This window comes from Dipodomys spectabilis, unplaced genomic scaffold (genome assembly GCF_019054845.1).
Source record: "Dipodomys spectabilis isolate Male_0828 unplaced genomic scaffold, ASM1905484v1 ptg000145l, whole genome shotgun sequence".
NCBI lineage: Eukaryota > Metazoa > Chordata > Mammalia > Rodentia > Heteromyidae > Dipodomys > Dipodomys spectabilis.
This window is the reverse complement of record NW_024870822.1, coordinates 5,300,592-5,322,111: the sequence shown is the minus strand read 5'-3', so window position 1 is coordinate 5,322,111 and position 21,520 is coordinate 5,300,592. Positions and strand designations below refer to the sequence as shown.

Genomic DNA, 21,520 nt, shown 5'->3' with positions numbered 1-21,520 from the left:
AAGCGCTAGCCTTGAGCAAAAAGAGCTTGGGGACAGAACCAGGGCCTTAGTCCTTAGTCCTACAACCAACAAAAAACAAAAACAAAACTACACACACTAAGCATACCTGTAATTCCAATACTCAATAGTTTATAAATACAGGATTATGAGTTTGAGGTTAGCCAGGGCTACACACTGAGTGTTAGGCTATCTTGGTCTACTTAGAAGACCTTACCTAAAAGCAAGACAAAAACCTCAAAACACTATGTTGCAGGGTAATAATTAAAAAAAAACAAAAAACATTTCAAAACTTGCAAGATAAGTACTAAATATATTAGGATAGAAAAAAAATCTATGATCTAAGTAATAATCTTAAGTCAGAGGAAAAACTAAAAGTGAAGGCATGAAAAAATTAAATAAAAAACATAAATAGAATGGATGAATCAAAAACCCAGATTTTTTTAAAGATCTGATTAGCCCCTACCTGAGAAGATAAAGAAAAATAGAAAGAAAATACAAATAACTATTACCAGAAGTAGTAAAAGTGCTATCACTACAAATGTAATAAACATTAAAAAGATAAAGGATTTAAGATATTTCATGCCAATACATTTGAAAATGTAGATGAAATAGGCAATTCAGTAGGTAAGCATTATATATTAAAACTGACACAGATCGGTGCTTGTAACTCATACCTGTAACTATAGCTCAGAAGGCTGAGATCTAAGAATCATAGTTATAAGCCAGCCCAAGCAGGTAAAGTCCATGAGACTCTTATTTCCAATTAACCACCAAAAAGCTAAAAGCAGAATTGTGGTTCAAGGAGTAGTGGTAGCTTTGAGCAAAAATAGCTCAAAAATAGCACCCAGGCCCTCCCAGCACACATGTGTGCACGCACACACATAGGAAGAGAGAGAGAGAGAGAGAGAGAGGAAGAGAGAGAGAGAAGGAAGGAAGGGAGGAAGGGAGGGAGGGGGAGAGAGAGAGACAGGGAGGAAGAGAGAAGAAAAGAGGGAGGGAGGGAAGGAGGCAGAAAGGGAAGAAGGATTGACATAAGAATAAACAGAAGTCTTGAATAGTCCTATAGCTAAAAAATTGGACCCCTAATTAAAATCCTTCCCATAATGAAAACTGCAGGGTTCAATGGCTTGGTAGCATGTTCTACAAATCATTTAAGCAAGAAATAAGACTGAGCTTACATAAACTCTTCCAGGAAACAGAAAAAGAGGCAACACTTCCTCACTTGTTTTACAAGGCAGCATCATCTTGATACCAAAACCTGATAGGAACATTGCAAGAAAGGAAAATTACAGACCAAACTCTCTCAGAAAGTATTAATTAAAAGACCCCCAAAAGTACTAGCAAGTTAATACTTTAAAGATGATGTATTATAATCAAAATAAATTAAGTCTAGGAATCCTAAGTTTGTTAGCCTTCAGAAAATCAATTTATCACATAACAGAATAATAAAGAAAAATCATATGGTAATCCTAAGGCAGACGAGTTTATTTGATAAAATTCCATCACTAGCCAGGTGCTAGTGGCTTACACTTATCATCCTAGCTATGCAGGTGGCTGAGCTTTGAGGATATCTCAGTTCAAAGCAAGGCCAGGCAGACAAATCTTCATGACTCTTAGGTCTAATTAACTAACAAAAAGCCAGAACTGGAAGTATGGCTCAAAAGGCAGGGCACCAGCTCAAGCAAAAAAGCTAAGCAAGAATTCCAGGCAGAGTCCAAGACCCAGTTTAAAAAAAAAAATCTATGTGGGTATGGTGTCACATGCCTTTAATCTCAGGACTTGAGAGGCTGAGAAGTTCAAGGCTAGCCTGTGCTATATCGGACCTGTCTCAAAAAAACGAAAACAAATAAAAGAATAGCTAACAAAAATTCTAGAGCAAGCTTCATATTTAAAGGTAGGAAGCTATACGCCAACGCTGAGCAAAGATTTATACTATCGTTACTGCTACCCAATACAGTATAGCTTTTATAAAGCAAGGAAAAGAAAGAAATGATATGGAAGGATGGCAAAGTTGGAAATACAACTATCACTATTCTACCACCTCAGAGAAGTGAAAATTAAACCAATACTTTAGCTCTACTAAGACTAAAATCAAATTTTAAAGTACTGGTAGAATAATTTACCAGTATCTTTTGAAGTTTAACTCAGAAAACCCAACCCTAGATATTTGCCTGATAAGAATATGCCTATGTGTCAAAAATCTTTACATCAAATTTACAGCACTACTATTATTAACCAGAACTAGGAAAAAAAAAAACATTGCACATGTACACACCGTAGTCTACTCTTATAATGGAACTATATTGCAACAAAAAGAGGAAAATGATTACATATAATACAGTTGACTCTCACAACCAAAACACACAAAAAATACAATCATACAATGTATATAAATTTGAAAAATAGAAATCTTCTGGAGGCACTGTGTTCAACTCAAGTATTAAAAATAATAATAACTAGAAAATCTTTAAGGCTATGGTGTAACTCAGTGGTAGTATGCATTTGACCTGGGTTTGAGCTCCAGCATCACATAAAACAAAACCTTTCAAAATGAGATCATGATAAGTATTCTCAAGCAATCTTGTAGAATCAGTTGTTTCTGTAATAAAAAATAAAGGGCTGGGAATATGGCTTAGTGGTAGCGTGCTTGCATGAACCTTGGGCTTGATTCCTCAGCACCACACAAACAGAAAAAGATGGAAGTGCCACTGTGGCTCAAATGGTAAAGTGCTATCCTTGAGCAAAAGAAGCTCAGGTCAGTGCCCAATCCCTGAGTTCAAGCACCAGGAATGGCAAAAAGATAAAATTTCCACTTCCTCTAGAGATCAAAGGTCCTTTAAACAAATTGGTGTTCTGCTTCCTTGGCCAAAGAAGAATGGTGAATTAAATAAAGACAAAGTTGAAAATAATCACATTTTACACCATAAAGCATGTACAAGTTGTTTCTTGTATCTTATCAGATTACAATAGAACAAAATTAGACATCAATAGCAAAAAAACTATAGAAACTACACAAACACATGAAGATTGAATGATACACATCTGAATGGTCAGTGGATCCTTGAAGAAATCAAGAAGGAAAATTTCAATTTTCTAGAATCAAAAAGAAAATAAAAAAATATACCAGAGTGTGGCAGACAGTTAGGAAAGGCAAGTTTATAGCTACAAGTCCTTACTTAAAAAATCAGAGAGATTCCAAATAACTTTATGATGAACCTCAAAAGTGAAACCCAAAATTAGTAGAAGAAAATAAAAATGATCAGAGTGGAAATAAGTGGATACTAAACAAGATTTAATTAGCATACGTGCACAAATGATAGTGATTCAAAGTTACTTAAACTAATCTATATATTGTACTATATGCTAGCAGTAACTAAAAGGGAGAAGGATGACACTTTATTCCCAGTACCTTTCAGAGACATGACCATCCGAGGACAGCGGGGCTCCAAGTACTTTTTGAGGTCATCCCAGGCCTTTTTAATAGCAGCATAATGATCAATGTATCTTCCTACATCACAGTAAGTGTCTATGAAGAGAGATTTCCAGCACTGACGCTTCCGTGCTTTCTCTTCCCTACAAAGATTTCAAAAGACATTTGAAATAGCATATTATTTTTAACATTTAACAATATACTTTATTGGGTATTTGTGGTTCCTTTACTTTCTCTTTGTTTATTTCAGCCACAAAGGGAGGTTAGATACAGAAGTGATACATCGGCAACTTTAACAGCAGTTATGACCTAGTAGAATTATGTGTTATTTCTTACTTTCTACTTATTTTTTCTAAGTTTCTACTCCTTAATAAAATATAATGTGAACAATATGGGGATTCAAACTTTAACTTATTGCTAAAAATATACCAATTACAACTTTTTTTGGTCAGTCATGGGGCTTGAACTCAGGGCCTGGGTGCTGTCCCTGAGCTTTTGTGCTCAAGACTAGCACCTAACCACTTTGAAGCCACCATGCTGCTTCCAGTTTTCTGATGGCTAACTGGAAATAAGAGTCTCATGGGCTTTCCTACCAGGGCTAGCTTCGAACCATGATTCTCAAATCTCAGTCTCCTGAGCCGCTAGGATTATAGGTGTGAGCCAGAGGTGTCCGCTCAACTATAAAAATTTTAAAGCTATATATAGTACTATTTTAGAGAATAGCCTAATGATATAATATTAATTTAACATATCTACATTGAATTAGCCAGATAATCATAAAGTATCAAGATAATTATATGTCATTTTTATTTGGTAGAACTTCACATTTACTGAGTGTACACTTAGCCATTAAAAACCTAAAAATAAGCTGGGCGCTGGTGGCTCACGCCTGTAATCCTAGCTACTCAGGAGGCTGAGATCTGAGGATCACAGTTCAAAGCCAGCCCGGGCAGGAGAGACCGTGAGACTCCTATCTCCAATAAACCACCAGAAAACCGGAAGTGGCGCTGTAGCTCAAGTGGTAGAGCGCTCGCCTTGAGCTGAAGAGCTGAGGGACAGCGCCCAGGCCCAGAGTTCAAGCCCCATGGCCGACAAAAAAATAAAATAAAATAAAAAAAAATAAAAACCTAAAAATAAAGACACTTATTTTGTGAAGTATTAGGTTTTGCTATTGCTGGGCAAGGTACTCTACTTCTTGAGCCACCCTCCCCCCCCCCCCCCCAGGGTACTTTTTTTGCCCTCAAAAGGATATAATAGGAGAAAAAAATAAAGCATAAATTTAAGGGTATTTATTTATTTATTTATTTATTGCCAGTCCTGGGGCTTGAACTCAGGACCTAGGAGCTGTCCCTAGCGCTCTACCACTTGAGCCACAGCGTCACTTCTGGCTTTTTCTGCTTATGTGGTACTGAGGAATCGAACCCAGGGCTTTCATGCATGCTAGGCAAGCACTCTACCACTAGGCCATGTTCCCAGCCCCTATGAAGGGTTTTGTGGGAAAGTTAAAAGAGCTGAGGTATGGTATAGTATGGAAGGATAGATTAAAGTGAGTAAATGAGGCATTAAAGAGGTTTGGAAGGTTTTGTAGTATTCCTGATGAGCAGTAATCAATGGAACTAAAGCTGTGGTAGTTAGTAAAAATAGGAAGATGAGGGGGCTGGGAAGGTGGCTCAGTGGTAGAGTGCTTGCCTTGCATGCATGAGGCCCTGGGTTCGATTCCTCAGGACCACATAAGCAAAAAGAAAAAAAGCCTGAAGTGGAGCTGTGGCTCAAGTGGTAGAGTGCTAGCCTTGAGCTGAAGAGCTGAGGGACAGTGCCCAGGCCCAGAGTTCAAGCCCCATGACTGGACGTAAGTCAGGAAGGCTCGGTAATAATATAGAGAAAGAGAGAGAATGAGTGACTCCTAATTCTAGCTGTAATACCTAGATGGATGGATGGTGCTGCCATGAAGACTAGGAAGCAGAAGAACAGGTTTAGATATTGGGAAAACAAAAAACAAATTTGTTTTTGTTATCTTGGGATAGAGTTTCAGTCTGACCTTCTTCCTCTGCCTCCCAAATGCTGGGAATACAAGCATATACTACCTACCACACTGGTTCAAAGAGAGGAGTTGGGGCAGGGAATGAGGAGGGAAGAGAACTTTTTAACTTTTTTTTTTGGTCGGTCATGGGGCCTGAACTCTGAGCCTGGGCGGTATCCCTCCAGCTCTTCAGCTCAAGGCTAGCACTCTACCACTTGAGCCACAGTGCCACTTCCAGTTTTCTGGTGGTTTACTGGAGATGAGAGGCTTATAGACTTTCTTGCCTGAGCTGGCTTTGAACCACAACCCTCAGATCTCAGCTTCCTGAATAGCTAGGATTACAGGTGAGAGCCACCAGCGCCAGGCCCAAGAATATTTTTTTAATTACTCTAAATAATATATATTATTTATATATTATACATTGTTACATTATCTTAATAGTATATATTATTATATTATATATTATTATTAGTATATTGGCATTATATTATTATATATATTGCTATATATTCTTATATATTATATATATACATATATATATATATTATCCAAACTAAATAGTACCAAAGAACTTGGTTGACAATGTAGATCATTGGCAGAGACTTGTTTAGTGAGGCCTTATGTTCAATCTCCAGTAGCATAGAAACTAAAATCTATATTAAAAAGGTACAGCAAAACAGACTCTAGTTCTCAGCCCAAACTAATAAACATGCGCTATTTATCGAAGTTTTTCTCTAATTCTAAATGCTTACATATCTGATACATACATTCATCTGATACATTTAGTATGTAGCTGCTGACCCTACAAAATTAAAGGCAAGGACACAACAATACTCAGAACTCCTCCATTCTTCCTTTTCCTAGTGTTTGATAGAACTAAAGCTAGCAGCTTTAAACAATAGTACTTAAATTTTCACTTCTCACTTTACCAACTTCAGTCTCAAGCTGACATCCCACAAGCTAAGAAAAGTCAGTATTCCTAACATTCACACCCCAACTGTTTGTCATTTTCACTTTATTCTGGCAAATCTGTTAACATTCGCTGAACCCAGCTCAAGCATATGGCCAAAAGAAATATCCTACAGTAGATAGTTGTGCCAAGAAGCCTGGAGCCCATTGGGGATATGAAAGGGAAGGATTTGGGTAGTTGCTCTAAACGTGGCAAGCAGCACTCATGAAGGTAAACAGGAATGGGCTAAGAACAGAGAGCACTAACATTTACTGGCAGACACAAAGAGCTAAAAAAGGAGAGAGAAACCAGGGTTAGAAAGGAACATCAGGATGGGTGGACTAGCAGTTTCCAAGTGTAAGCTAGGAAAGAGAGGGAGGAGGGTCAGATGGAGAGTGGCTAACAGCTACTAACGTAGTGTTAAATAGAAGGAAAGAATTCTAATTTTCTATAGCACACAGAACTATAGTTTATAAAAATTTATTTTATATTTTATACTACATAGTTTTATGAGAACTAAGAGGAATTGGAAGGTTCCCAACATAAAGTTTAAGAAGACAGAAATGTTCACCTTAGTTAATTCACAGAAATGAAAATCTGATAAACATCATTATATACTGTATACCTGTATTGAAGTATGACACTTACCTCATAGTATGTACAAATTACTGTATATATTAAAGAAAACCACAAAGTTAAAATTTAGTCTAAAGAAATCTCATCCACCCTCTTCCACATATACAAAATACATAGTGTGAATACTTACTCTGATATCAGCCAGTACTTTTTGCAATGTCTTCTCCATAACGGATCATGAGTTGATAGCTGGCTAAGTCTTCGACTAACATAGCAACAGCTGGCAGTAACCAGAATCACAATTAGTATAAGAGAAAATTGTAAAGTTACAAGTAAAAATATGGTTGAATTTGGTTTCTCTTTACTTATCTCCAATTCACTACCACAATAAAATATTTTCTAGAATGTATTCAGTGTGTTAGCTAATGCATCTACCTTGTGAGTAGTACATTTTAAACTATTTCAGCTCACAAATAAGTCCTGAAGTCTCTACAGTTATAAATTTCACAAGAAAATCTACAACAGAGAAGATATACAGTGAACTGCAAATCAGGGAGTTTTCCTATATTCATCATGACAGTGAACAACTCCACGTAAAGGAAGATATGTTACTCAGGTAAAACAAAGTGGTTTTCAAAGTCTTTTTCTTTCCAATATTTTCAAGGTATGTTTCTTAATATGTTAGCATTTTGTTCTAACTGTTTTGTTCTAATTTTCTTTTAAAGGATTAAACTACTGCAGCCCAAAATACATTTTCATTAAAATCAACTATTAGAGTCCACTTAAAAATCATATCTACCTGGACACTGATGGCTCATGCCTGTAATCCTAGCTACTCAAGAGACTGAGATTTGAGGATCAGGACCAGGGTTCAAAGTCAGCCTAGACAGAAAAAGTCTGTGAGACTCTTATCTCCAATTCACCAACAAAAAGCTGTGAGTAGAGCTGTACTCTACACTTTTGGGCTCAAGTGGAAGAGCACTAGCCTGTAGCACAAAAGCTTAGGGAGGATTGGGAAAGTGGCTCAGTGGTAGAGCGCTTGCCTTGCATGCATGAGGCCCTGGGCTCCATTCCTCAGCACCACATAAGCAGAAAAAAAACAAAACTGGAAGTGGCGCTGTTGGCTCAAGTGGTAGAGCGCTAGCTTTGAGCTGAAGAGCTGAGGGATAGCACCCAGGCTCAGAGTTCAGGCCCTATGATCAGACGCCCCTCCCCACCCCCCAAAAAAAAGCTTAGGGATAGCATCCAGGCCCTGAGTTCAATTCCCAAGACTAGTTAAAAAAAAATGCAAATCTGTATCATTATACTTCGAATTTTGTGGCTATACAAATTACTGACTGTCCCAAATTATGAAATGTTAGATATAAATAATATTCTCTCTATATATTTTGTACTACATTGAATTTTCAAACATACTTGTGTTCAATACTATTACACTGCATAAAAATTTGTGGAGAATGAACCCAAATTAGGAAAATAGATTCTTCTGTGTGTGTGTGTGTGTGTGTTTGTGTGTGTGTGTGTGTGTCCATACTAGGGTTAAACTCAGGGCCTCATGCTCTTAACTTTTTCTTTTCTTTCTTTTTTTTTGGTCGGACGTGGGGCTTGAACTCTGGGCTTGGGCGCTATCCCTCAGCTCCTCAGCTCAAGCAAGGCAAGCGCTCTACCGATAGAGCCACAACATCACTTCCAGTTTTCTAGTGGTTTATTGGGATAAGAGTCTCAGGGACTTTCCTGCCCGGGCTCGCTTTGAACCGAGATCCTCAGATCTCAGCCTCCTGAGTAGCTAGGATTACAGGCATAAGCCACCGGCTCCCGGCTTCTTGTTTAACTTTTTCCACTCAAGGCTGGCACTCTGCTACCCGAGTTATTTTCCTACTTCTGCCTTTTTGCTAGCTGGCTGGGGTTGGAGCCTCTCAAATTCATCTGCCCAAGCTGGCTGCAAACCAGGTTCCAAAGAACCCAGCATCCTGAGATTACAGGCATGAGCCACCAGTGTCTGGCTAGGAAAGAACATTTCTAATCATTCAGAAAAGGAATCACTCACAAGTCACAGAAAGTAAACAGTCAATGATCTCACTGGGGCAACAGAATCTTCAATCACAGAGGGTTTGTCAAGGCCATGGGCAGGATATGTTAACAAGTTAGGCTTTGGTTTTCAGATTTTATAGAAGCAGCATCCTCATATTTGTATAAACTCAAGAGAAACTCAAAGTAAATTTTGTAAACCTAAGAATCTCTCTAGTTTTAGAAATTCAGGTTTATTTCCTCTCTTCTTGATTCTTCTTTCTCCACTGCCCCTGCAGTTAAACAGAAAAGAATCTGGAACAAACACCAAATGTAATTTTGATGCATATGGAGGCTAAAAACTACTATTCTAAAGATAAGACTTCAATTCACTTGAGTAAGATCTGTACCTCAGGTATTTCTATGCTTAATGAGTGTCACAGATGATACTGAGACACAGTGCAAATAGAAATGGTATGCAATAAATCACTCTGGGAGAGAAAAGTCATCATGCTATCTCAGATTCAAACTTTGCCACTAATATTACAACAAAATCCCAATGGATTATTCCAGTCCAACACAGTTGAGTAATATGCTCAACACAATTGAGTAAATAAGTACCCAAACTATGAGGACTTGGTAATGGCTGGGCACAAGTGAAGACTGCATTGTATTGTGTAGAAAGAAGCTTCAGTATACTAGACATGACTGCAAATGAAATTAATTTGTATTCAATTCTATTGATTTTCACAGATACTTATGAAGAAGTCATGTCAATTCAGCTTGAAACTGTAATTACTACCTAAAGCATTTAAAATACAATCTGTCATCCTCACCTTAGCTTACAAGGCCCAACATGACTTTACCTGCCTGACCTCAAGCAAGTCTGCCTGTGTATCCCTTGTATTTAGTCACTCCTTATTTCCAGCCATACCAGCCTTCTCCGTTCTCCAGTGGGCCATGCTGTTGAGTAGTCCCAGCACACTCTAAATGCACTGTTCACTGTGTGAGGAGGGTACTATGCTGTGCTTCCTATATGGCAGCTCCCTCCATTGTGATTGGTGGTTCCTCTGTCCCCACTCCTTAACAGAGCATCTATTTTGTTCATAACATTTAGCACCCCGTCAATAAGCACTGTCTTTCCATCTTCTTGTATGAGTCTATAAACTCCATGAGAGGGACTTTATCTGCCTTCTTCACTTATCCCTAACATCAGGTACACAACAGGCACTCAAAAAGCAGAAAAACAATTAGGGGGAAAAAAGCCCTAAGAACTAGAGCTATGGCTCAAGTGGTAGAGTGAATTTAATTTTTTTTTTTTTTTGCCAGTCCTGGGGCTTGAACTCAGGGCCTGGGTGGGCATTGTCCCTGAGCCTCTTTGTGCTCAAGGCTAGCACTCTACCACTTGTACCACAGCACCACTTTTGGATTTTTCTGAGTAGTTTACTGGAGATAAGGGACTCATGGACTTTCCTGCCTTGGCAGGCTTTGAACTACAATCCTCAGATCTCAGCCTCCTGAGTAGCTAGAATTAGAGGGGTGAGTCACCAGCACTGGGTCAAACTCCCCCCCCCCAAAAAAAAAAACCCACCACACTTCAAACTCCAGTTTCATCAAAAACCAATCTATTGAATACTTGATGAATACAAAACCAAACAGGACAGTCTTCATCTTCCAGAAACATAAATCTGTCCAGTATGCCAAGTAAATTCCACAAAAGGAGGAAGAAAGTACAGAGTGGCATCTTAAAGGAATTCACCAAGCCAGGTAGGGAAGAGGGGAGGCAAGGTTTACAAGCAAGGTCGAGCTTAATTATGCCACACACACACAAAAAAGTGCAAGTGTGTGTGGTATGTTGGGTAAAGTCAGATTTGGCTAGGCTAGACTGTGCACAAATGATAGTGGAGGAGAAATAAGGCTTGAAAGGCCTTAGATAATAAGCCAGATGATAAGAGCTGCAAACATCACACAAGCTTAATGTCCAGTCTGTAAATAAGGAGTATCATAGGTTTTTAAGAATGACAGGTCTATGTTGGGGAAATCACTCTGGCGGTAACGCATCAGAGGTGGAGAGGGGGGATGGGAGGGTGGTCCATGGCTCTGCAAAGCCATGTAGAGCCATGTTGTCAAGGAGGTAAACAATCCTGACACACAAGGCGGGGCCAGGAAGGTAGACAGCACCCCATCCCGGGCAGCCCCAATCTCTGAAAAGACCTGGTCCATGTTTAACTGTCTTCTTGTTTTTTTGTCTGTGTGGTTTTTGTTTTGTTTAAACCAGAGACCCAGCGCTTTATGGCAATCCATTACCTGTACCACCGCCTCTCCCCACCGGAAGTCAGTACCCAAGCACCCAAATCCACCCCCCACCCCGCCGTGAGCAGGCAGGGTGGAGAGCCACACGACTCTCCAACGTGGAAGTGACGCGGTGAGGGCCCCGCGGGCGGTCCCGAAGCGGGGTGACACCCAGCCGGGCTCAGGGGTGCCCCCCCCTCCGCCTCCAGTGGGCGCGCGTCGACCTGCCCACGCCGCCGGCGCCGGATCCCAGGCCTGGGGCCCAGCAGACACCAGCGCCCGCCGGGAGAGGGGGTTGACTCCCAGCGTCCCGGGCGGGGACGGGCGGGGACGGGCGGGCGGGCGGGCGGGGGCCGCGGGCGCAGCCGGGTGGGGGTGGGGGGCAGCACTAACTCCCTTCGGGGGCAACCGGGCCTCGCCGAGGCCTGGATGGGACAGGAGACCCCCGAGCCAGGTCCTCCGGGTCCCCGTCTCCCCCCCCCGGGGGAGGGGTGGCGCTAGCAGGACGAGGACGGACCCGGTGTCACCTTCTAAGCTGCCGCAGGGTGCCAAGATCCACTCTGAGGGCCCGGCTTCCTCCCGTCCCGCCTGGCCATCTCCTCCTCTTGTTCCCACCCCTGCCAAGCGCACTGCCCCATTACTTGATTAGGTCCCGGTAGTCCAAGAAGGATAAGATAAGAAGCAGCGGATCTGTAGGCAGCGACTCCAGGGTCATCGTCATTGCCGTCTCAGCCTCCATAGCCGCCATCTTGCCTAGCCCGGTGCAGCCTAGCCTGGCCCCGCCCCGGCCCCGCCCCGGCCCCGCCCCCGCCGCGCGGGACGCCCGCACAGGTTTGTTATGTAACCGCCTGTAGGACACGCCCACCCGGCGGCCCCGCCCACCATCCCCGCCCCGCGCTGGGCACTGCTGGGTGTCCTGCTCCGGTTCCCCGCCCTGTCGGGGCTGCCTCCTGTGGTCCTGTTCTGCGGATCGCACACGTCCCCTGATCTCACCTGACGTTCCAGCTCCAAAACCTGCCCGTCCCACCTATTTTCACGCCTCCATGCCTCCTGCCAAATCTCACCCTAAAAATGCCTCGGCACCCTGGCCTCCTCCGCGTTTTCCCTTGCAGGAACCCTGACTCTGGGAGGTCTCTCCTTAGCTGAGCAAGGATCTTCGGGGGGCGTTTCCTTACCCTCCCTCCACCACTCGAGACAGTCTGTACTGGAGGCTGCGGCTCAATTGCTCTGGCCAATTTTCAGCCTATAAAGCCTACAAAACGAACTGTGAAAAGTTGAATAGGTTTTTATTTATTAATAGGTTTTTATTTATATTTTATTTATTTATTATTATTTATTCCAGAGGGTTGTGAAACGCTGAGGGAGGGAAATTTGAGTCAAAAGATGGCTGTTGTGTAGCATTGCCAGGATGATACATAATCCTTGGTGTAAAGCTCCTGGCTGGATAGATACCCAATAAATGTTCACTCCCCAGCAATTTACGACTATTAGAAGTGTCCCTCAACTGTTTGGAAAAGCGAAATTACCTCTCCCTCAGTCTCCCCAAGTTTTCTCCATTCACAATACCACTGATGAGTTCTTTGTGATTTAAATAATGACCCCTATTTTTTTCTTTTTATTATTTTAAAGGTGATGTACAGAGGGTAACCCCTACATCTGTCCAGTAAAACATCTAACCACAACTCCATATATCCATAGTATTTATACATGTATTTATTAAATTGGATTAAGGTTAGTCAGTTCCTGTTTATAAACAGTCTTGTTCAAACGTTTAAGCTCAGGTCATCAAAAAGAAAGTTTAAATTCAGATTGCTTAAAAGTAGTCATTTCTACAAAAAAAAATATGCCTTTTTAGGTAGGAAACTTTGTGAAGTCATTTAATCCTAATTTATACTTATCTATATTTTTCAGGTGGGGGGGCTACCTGTTTTAAATCCAATAGCAAATAGGGGTTTTAGTTACACTGAATTGACTTATATTGCAGTATTATACTTAGGTTTGGTCTTAGCTGCGATTGGTAAGGCAAAAGACCACAAGCAGAGAATTTCCTCCACTGTCCCAATCAGGACTAAGGTGAGACAGGCACTTGCCCAGGGCACAGATTAAAGAGTGAAACAAAACAAAACAAAATCCCTGCAAGAATAAAAATAACATTTAAACATTTTGGAGTTAATCCAGAGGCTTGAACTCAGGGCCTGGGCCCTATCCTAAGCTTTTTGCTCTACCACTTGAGCCACAGTTCCACTTCCATCTTTATTTTGGTAGCTAACTGGACATAAGGCTTGCATGGCCTTTACTGATCAGTCTGGCATTCATTGATCCTTAATCCTAGTATCTAAGAAACCTGGTTAGCTAGGGTTGTAAGTGTCCAGCAAGAAACATTTTCATAGGATATTTTTAAACTTTAAAGCAAAAAATTCCATGCTGAAATCCTCAAGAAAAACAGAATTTTACAGTGATGGCAAAGCCACATGGAATCTGAAAGCAAAAAACAGGAAATGTATTTTAAAGTAAATGAAAAATATTGATTGTACATGGCTAATTTTGCTCCAAAGGCCAAAGGGTTGCTGACTTGCTTCTGCCTTGTATCTGGACTCAGATTCCTATCAGGTGTCTTCAGCTCCACTTTTCAAGCTACCAGCCTCTGCCATTTCCCCCTGTGGAAAGTGCTAATGAGATGCCAGCCTTCTCCGCCATGAGGAGGCTCTATTTTTTCTCTATCGGGGTATGGTGGTAGAGGAGGCTGGGGAAAAAAATTTTAGGTGGCCAGTAGCCAGGAGACCCCCTTTCCTTTCCTGGGCTGTTACTTCATTCTCCTCTCTCCAACAATATTGTCTCCAACAATAGCTGGACCAGGGTAAGAAGAGAGACCCCGGTTTAGTTATTCAGCTCTACCAGGGGAAGAGATAGGGGTTCCAAACACCATTGGCCTTGTGGGGAAGAGGTGGGGGAACCCACTGTCTCTCCAAGTCAGCTAATTGTTTAGGAATCTTGTCTCTAAAAGGGCACCAAAATAAAATCATTAAGACAGTATCTGTTCACCATAATAATGTCTTTGGAAGATCAGAAAATAGGCAAAGACATGGCTTGACAAAACTACAAGTTTACTCAGGGGAAAAGACTATAGAGGGGTCTCCAGAGAAGAGCGAGAACCCACAGTCACAGACTGAAGAATATTTATAGAGGAAATCAAGTATGTTACTGGAAGGGCTTAAGGGAGGGAGTAGAGATGACTTCCAGGGATGACAAGGAGGAAGGGGTATGTTGAGCAGTGATAGCTCTTCTTTCTACTTCCTGCAAAGAAAGGGTGTCATCCAGGATGGAGAAAGGAGGTCAAGGGACTGGTCCAGTCCCCAAGGTCAGCCTCAGGAGCTGAGGGACCTGGTGATAGTCATGTCTTTTCAGGAAAATTTGTCCATGTTTTTCAGTGCTACTCTGTAAGAAACAATCAAAATTGGCGGGAAAATTTTTGTGACAAGGTTACTAAGGCATGGACCAAACAACATCATTAAAAATGCTAAAGATCTGGGTGCCAGTGGCTCACACCTGTCATTCTAGCTACTCAGGAGGCTGAGATCTGAGGATTATGGTTCAAAGCTACCCCAGGCAGAAAAGTCCGTGAGACTCTTATCTCCAGTAAACCCCAGAAAACCAGAAGTGGCACTGTGGCTCAAGGTAGAGCACTCACCTTGAGCTGAAATGCTGAGGGACAGCACCCAGGCCCAGAGTTCAAGCCCCACAACCAACCAAAAAAAAAAAAGAAGAAATAAAAAAAGATGGAAGACTTTCAGTTCAGGAACTGGCTAATTGTTTTCTGAGATGTGTCTCTGAACTTTTGCTGCCTCAAGGAAAGAGAGTTTTGTTGCTGGAAGACTGGGGTCAGTATAAAATGCTGAATGCCCTCTTAATACCAAGTGTCTGGCAATGTGGCAGACGAACAGCAGAGACAAAGTCAGAGCCATTATCTCATTGCAAAGATGAGGGCAGCCCAAACCAGGGAATGATATATACAAAGGATTTTGCTGCAGTATCTATCCACTCATTACTAATATAGTCGGTGACCTTTTGACGTCCTTGACAATGGACAACAGCATCCTGTTTGGGAAGGTTAAGCACATCCAACAGTTGATGGATTAGAGCACCATTTGCAATTGGGGTTCCTTTAGTAGCTAAAAATCCTCATCCCTGGGGCTGGGAATGGGGCTCAGCAGTAGAGTGCTTGCCTCACATGCATGAAGCCCTGGGTTTGAATCCTCAGCACCTCATAAACAGAAAAAGCCAGAAGTGGCACTGTGGCTCAAGTGGTAGAGCGCTAGCCTTGAGATGAAGAGCTCAGGGACAATTCCCAGGCCTAGAGTTCAAGCCCCATGACTGACAAAAAAAAAAAATTCATTCCTTGCTGGGAATGTGGCTTAGTGGTAGAGTGCTTGCCTAACATGCATGAGGCCTTGAATTTGATTCCTCCGTACCACATAAATAAATTTTTTTAAAAAATCCTCATTCCTGGCAGGTAAAAGCATGAGAATGTACTATCTGAAATGCATATTTAGAGTCTAGATATATGTATCTGTCTATCTAAACAGATCTATCTATCTAAGCAGATAGATAGATATGTATAGATATATATAGATATATGCACACACACGAGTGTGTGTATGTGTGTGTAACTTTTTTTTGTCTTTTGCCAAAACCAATGCCCTAGTGAGAGTAATCAATTCTTCCTGTTTGGGATGTTGTATTTGGAGGCAGGGCACTGAGTCTTCTAATGGAGAATGCAAGGAGTGGTCAATGTAGCACTACTTATGGCTGGCTTTGGGACTTTGAAGGCACACCTACCTATGAAGCACAAGAGGATATAGAGAAGGAGGTCCAAGAAGAGATGTGCAAAGATATGGGTAGAGTATTCTATGGTCCTCAAATAAGAGTGTGGATAGATTTGGGACTCTATGTGTGTATATGGAACAAGGAGAAGTGTTGCAGCAAGGTTGAGAGCTCTGCAGCATTGAAAGGGATGAGAGGATTAGACACAGTATATGAAAATGAGAGAGAGTGACGGAAGAGATGACATTAACCAAGATGCATTATATTAACTGTTTTCTTGAGTGGAAACTCCCTTGTACAACTACTTAAAAACACACTATAAAAAAAGAATGTGTAGGAAAAAAGTGTGTGCAACGTTATTGAATTCATGTAGGAAGAAGGCCAAGAGTGTTAAATGACTTGTTTTTACTAGATTGTGGGCTGAAAAGAGAAGATTATATACTGGTTCTGGGTGAATTTTTCTGTCTCGGATGCTAAGAAAGCTGCCACTCCCAAGACCTGTTTAGATAAGTATGCTATGGAGCATATAGGGGTCCCTTAGAAAGGAGAGTGAATAGGAGTTTGTGGTTAAGATTCATAGGAGAACAAACGGAATCTGGGATATAGAGCCAAAAATGTATCAATAGGAGTGTTAAACTGTATGGAGTTGTTTAGTTTTGAGAGAGTGTCCCTTCCTGGCAAGAGTATGGAACACAGAAATGACTAAAAATATGTGGACTGAATATTGAAATGAATGCAGAGGAGAGGATCTGTGCGTGGGAGGAGGGGAAAGGTTGCTGTGAACATCCATGACAGGACAGGAAGAGGGAGGTAAGGGTCTGAGAAGTGCTGGCAATTCTGAATAAGCATCCTGCAGTCAAGTGAGCATGACATCCATCTACCTGATATTGGCAGAATGGCCCTGGGTTCTGTAGTAGTGGTGATGGTCCTGATATGGACGAAGATCTGCAGGTTTAAGTTAGTCTTTAGTCTCCAGCCCTGGAAAAGCTACCGGCTGTGCATCAGGTTTATAGCACCAATGAGATTGAGATGTCTTTCTTTCTTTTTTTTGGTGGTGGTGGTGGGGGGGGGGGGTGGTCATGGGCCTGAACTCTGAGCTGGGTGCTGTCCCTCAGCTCTTCAGCTCAAGGCTAGCGCTCTACCACTTGAGCCACAGCACCACTTCCTGCTTTTTTTTTTCTGCTTATGTGGTGCTGAGTAATTGAACCCAGGGCCTCATGCGTGCAAGGCAAGCACTCTACCACTGAGCCACCTTCCCAGCAAGATTGGGATGTCTTTCTTTAAGTGGAATAGTCTCATGTTGAACAATCTCATCTCTAGGGTCCTTTCCTCCCTTCATACTAAGGGTACTTTTATTTTCTGTACTCATTAAAGAATTAAAAGGCCAAAAAGGTAAATGGAAAAGTTTAGTTGGCACTGAAAGAAAGCCCTCATCTGGAGTGGGGTTTAAAAAGGGCTTCAATGAAGTCTTCTGAGAGAGTGGCTTTCATACCATGGGGCCCGGTCCATACCTCTGCCCTTGAGCTTTGCTCTGATTGCTTGATGGCTCCTGGATGTGCCAATCTGGTTCTTTTTGGTGGTTGAGCAGGCACCCAGAGAATTGCAGGTTCAAGCAGGAAGAAGGGTTTCAGCAGAAGCCCAAGGCACTATGGGAATAAGAAGGGCCATGATCAGAAACATGTAACCAGTCACGTTATGCCCACCAATTTCTTTGTGCTGATCTGTCAAAGAGTTCCCTGTTGTTTTTTTTAATCTTTTATCCCACATTTTGGTATAAAAAGAGGTATAATGACTAGTCCAGGTTATTCCCTCCTGAGATGGGACAAAGTAGGATACAGCAATCTGGGATCTTCCAAGAAGGGTCTTTTAGGCACACAGCGACACTCGGCAGCATATATAAAGCTTAATATCAATGGCTATTTGCAGCTTCATGGACTTCAATCTGGAAGAAACAAACTTCAAGTTGAAAATACAAGGGCCAAATATTAGGAAAACTATGATACCAGGAAGGGCAGAAGTAAGATAACCAGGACAAAGTATCTCACCTTAGGAGCCATCCTGAGTAGACTGTCTTTCAAGCTGACAGGCTTTGTGGATTAATAGGCATGGGTATTAGTCTTGGGGCTTGAACACAGGGGCCTGGACACTATCCCTGAGCTTCTTTGCTCAAGGCTAGCGCTCTATCACTAAGCCACATTCCCAGCCCCCACAAGTATTATTTTTATTATGCCCTGAGCAAAGATTTCATTTGCTCCTGGAATTCCAGCAAACAATTGTTATGGCCAATTTTCATTTTTGAGCTCAATTTTTATGCATACTCTACATACTTAATCTAAAACTTATTGTATACAGATGTGTGGTCAAAATTTTTCAAAGTGGTCTGTTATTTTTAATAAATAAAAGCTGTAATCACTTTAAAATTTTAGTTATCTCAGTCAGGTCTAACCAAAATGCAGGCATTCAAGATCTAACTGGTTTGGGAGGCCAAAAGGTTAAAAAAAAGCTAATTTTAGACTCAAGCTGAAATTAGTTTTTGAGATTTAGTTGTTTACAATGTATGGATTCTAACAAATGTACTTAATGTCTGTTACATTAAAAATCCATTTAAGATTGTTTTCTTTCTGGATACAGAGGATTTTATTTAAAAATCTATGCTATTTGAATTCAAAGGTTTTATAAGAATTACTTCAAAATACAGATTTAAGCAAAACAGTAAGATGATATAATAAGTATGGACAAAGAGTTAAAAATAGTATTTGAAAAGAAATTGAGGGATGTAAAAATGCTTTTGGATAAGACCAGATCAACTGGTATTGGGGGAAGGGTTGAGGACCTGAGATGGAGGAAGTCTAGTCAGAGAGGAGGAGGACATGCTAATATTCCCCCCTTGGTTGTTTAATAGGTACGGGTACTAGATCAGGGACATGGGTGATAGTTGTTCCTTCTGAAGCTACTTCTTGCTGAAGAGGCGACACAGTCAGTATGCAGTTTCCCAGAGTTGTTGGTACCCTCAAGAAGCATTTCTTTGACAGACTGGTTGGTAAAAGTGCTCATCCTCCCCATGAGAATGTTCATCAGGTACCTGAATAGGCAAGGCACAATTAGAAAAAGGCAAAAAAATTGCTGCTAGCAGGCCCAAGAGAAGCATGAACCAGGGAGTGATCCATCCTACTAGGTCCCAGCCTCCTTTGTCCTGAAGGATGTTCTCTGCAAGTTTTCTGAGATGTTTTTATTTCTGGTCGGATGGCATAACTGTTATTGGTCAGATTTAAATGGCACATGTCTTTTACCTCCTGGCACCCCTGATGGTGTAGTAAGAATAAATAATTGATAGCAGTGCAGTTGTCCAGAATGACTTCCTGATGCTCCTGTTGTTCTTGGTTTAGCAGCATGATGGTGGAGGAGGTGTACTTAATATATTTTGCCACCACACAGGCCAAGTGTGTGACACTTTTGTAGGCTCCAACTGCCAGTCCAGGTATCCTCGACCAGAGAAAAAGCAAGGGCATTATATTCTGCCTCAGATAACAAGTGTTCCTCATCAGTGCAGGATTTCTCCATCACTAAACCTCTAGTCTCTTGGGTATGATGAGGCTCAAAAGTTTCCCCGTGGGGAAGTACAATGGCCAAACAACTTAAACAGCAATGGGTACTATGGGACAAATTGGCAAGAATGTAATTAAAGGTATACTTTTCACAAGTGAAGAACCAGCCAGTCAGAAAGGGTGTGTGTCTTGTTTCATATGAAATGGGTTCATAATGAGTACAAGTAAAATTATCCTTTCTCGATCACTTACATTTGTGAGTACAATTCTGAATTTCAGCACAGGTGCTATTTTCCAGGATTATGAGCCAAGGGGTATATAACATGAATGCATCCAGGGCTTTTCTTTATGAGAGTGCTCCCCAATTATAAGGACTGGCGTAAGCAACAGGTTTATTAATCTGACTGGAGGAGAAAATAGGTTTTGTATGTTTAATGTGGGTTTGCACACCGGTAGTAAGCAAGATCCAAGCACATGTCCTAATTCTAGTTCCTGGTTTAAACAAAATTCAGAGCTGTTAGCTATTTGGGCTAAGTGCAACCAAATATCATAAGGCATGTGGTCCGGAAAAGATTCTGGGGAGGATCCCTTGTGTTGTATTATCCAAGTGCCAAGGGGAAACAAGCAAAGAATCATAACCTGGTACAGTAAAGAATTCTGGGTAGGTTTGATAATTATGGCAAGGAGAAGGAAGGGCAGGTTTACAGCCATAATAAGAAACTCCCTTGCAGGAAGCATGAGAAGAAAAAAAAAAAAACAGAAAAAGATGCAGTATTTTAGGCTGGTGAAGCAGAGGCCAGTCTGGTGGTACTGTTGCTCCCAGGCCTACACCTAGGAGAAGACAGGTTGCCACAACAATGAAGCCAACCACCACAGCGGTGGCTGACATTAAGATGTGACTTATCCAAGGCTAGCTAGGTCCTCTGGTTCCTCAGGGCCTTGTGGAATGCTGGATCCAAGCTTTTTTATCCTTAGAGTTAGGAGTCCAGTTGGCTCGGAGGTATATGAAGGTTGATCAGGCAGATGATGTTTGACATGGCAGAGATGAATCCAGAGAGGACACCCTTGAACCTGTATAGCTGTGGGAGTAGAGAGCGTTACTGGATAAGGTCCTTCCCACTTGGCAGAAAACTTGGTGGAACCCAGTTCCTGTGGCAAATAAGTTTTGGAAATGTATACCAAGAGGTATACATTATGGAGGGCACAGGGGCCCATGAGGAGGGAATAGGGCTATGTTGGTCAACATATTTCCAAAGAAAGACACACAAGTGTTCAAGGAGGGAAGACAGCCTCGAGAATCCGAGGCCTGAAACAGGGAGCAAAGGTAGGCAGTCCTAAATAACTTCAAAAGGGGTAAGCATCAAAGGCTTTTAAGGGAAAACCTGCAAGTGAATAAGAGCCACAGGTAAAAGATTTAACCAGTCTAAGTGTAGCTCAAGGGATAGTTTGGTTAAAATCTTTTTAAGGGAGCAATTGGCATGTTCCACCTTCCCAGAAGACTGAGGGTGATAAGGAATATGAAGTGTCAAGGTATGTTTAGGGACTTGGCCCAGAGCTAGGTTACAGAGGAAACAAATTCCGGACTCGTATCTGTCTGGATTGAAGGTGGCAGGCCAAAGCGGGGAACTACTTCCTATAATAGAAACTGGGACACAGAAGAGGCTCTCTTATTGGTGGTGGGAAATGCCTCTAACCATCCTGTAAAAGTGCCTACAAAGACCAGCAGGCATTTGTACTACAGACTGTTGGCATATGGGTAAAATCAATTTGCCAGTCCAAACCTGAGGGGTTATCTCAAGCCTGATGGGTGGGCAAGGGAAGTGGCTATACATTGGTGTTGGGATTGGCCTTTTGGCATACCTCACAGGTCTGTGAAATCT

General features: G+C 41.7%; 1 protein-coding gene across 3 annotated transcripts in view; it reads right to left on the bottom strand.

Annotated features, from left to right (window-relative positions):
• Nucleotides 1-12,091, bottom strand: part of Fbxo3 (F-box protein 3) — a 32,205-nt gene extending 20,114 nt beyond the window's left edge. For 2 of the 3 annotated variants that reach the window (XM_042691351.1, XM_042691352.1), the window contains exons 1-3: nt 11,916-12,050; nt 7,166-7,255; nt 3,410-3,573 (exon numbers count right to left, since the gene is read on the bottom strand). In XM_042691351.1, coding sequence (XP_042547285.1) covers nt 3,410-3,573; nt 7,166-7,255; nt 11,916-12,022 — 361 coding nt within the window. In that variant the 5' untranslated portion in view covers nt 12,023-12,050. Of the gene's footprint in view, nt 1-3,409; nt 3,574-7,165; nt 7,256-11,915 lie in introns of all 3 variants that reach the window. The other variant, XM_042691350.1, reaches the window with a different exon arrangement.
• Nucleotides 12,092-21,520: the final 9,429 nt, after the last annotated feature.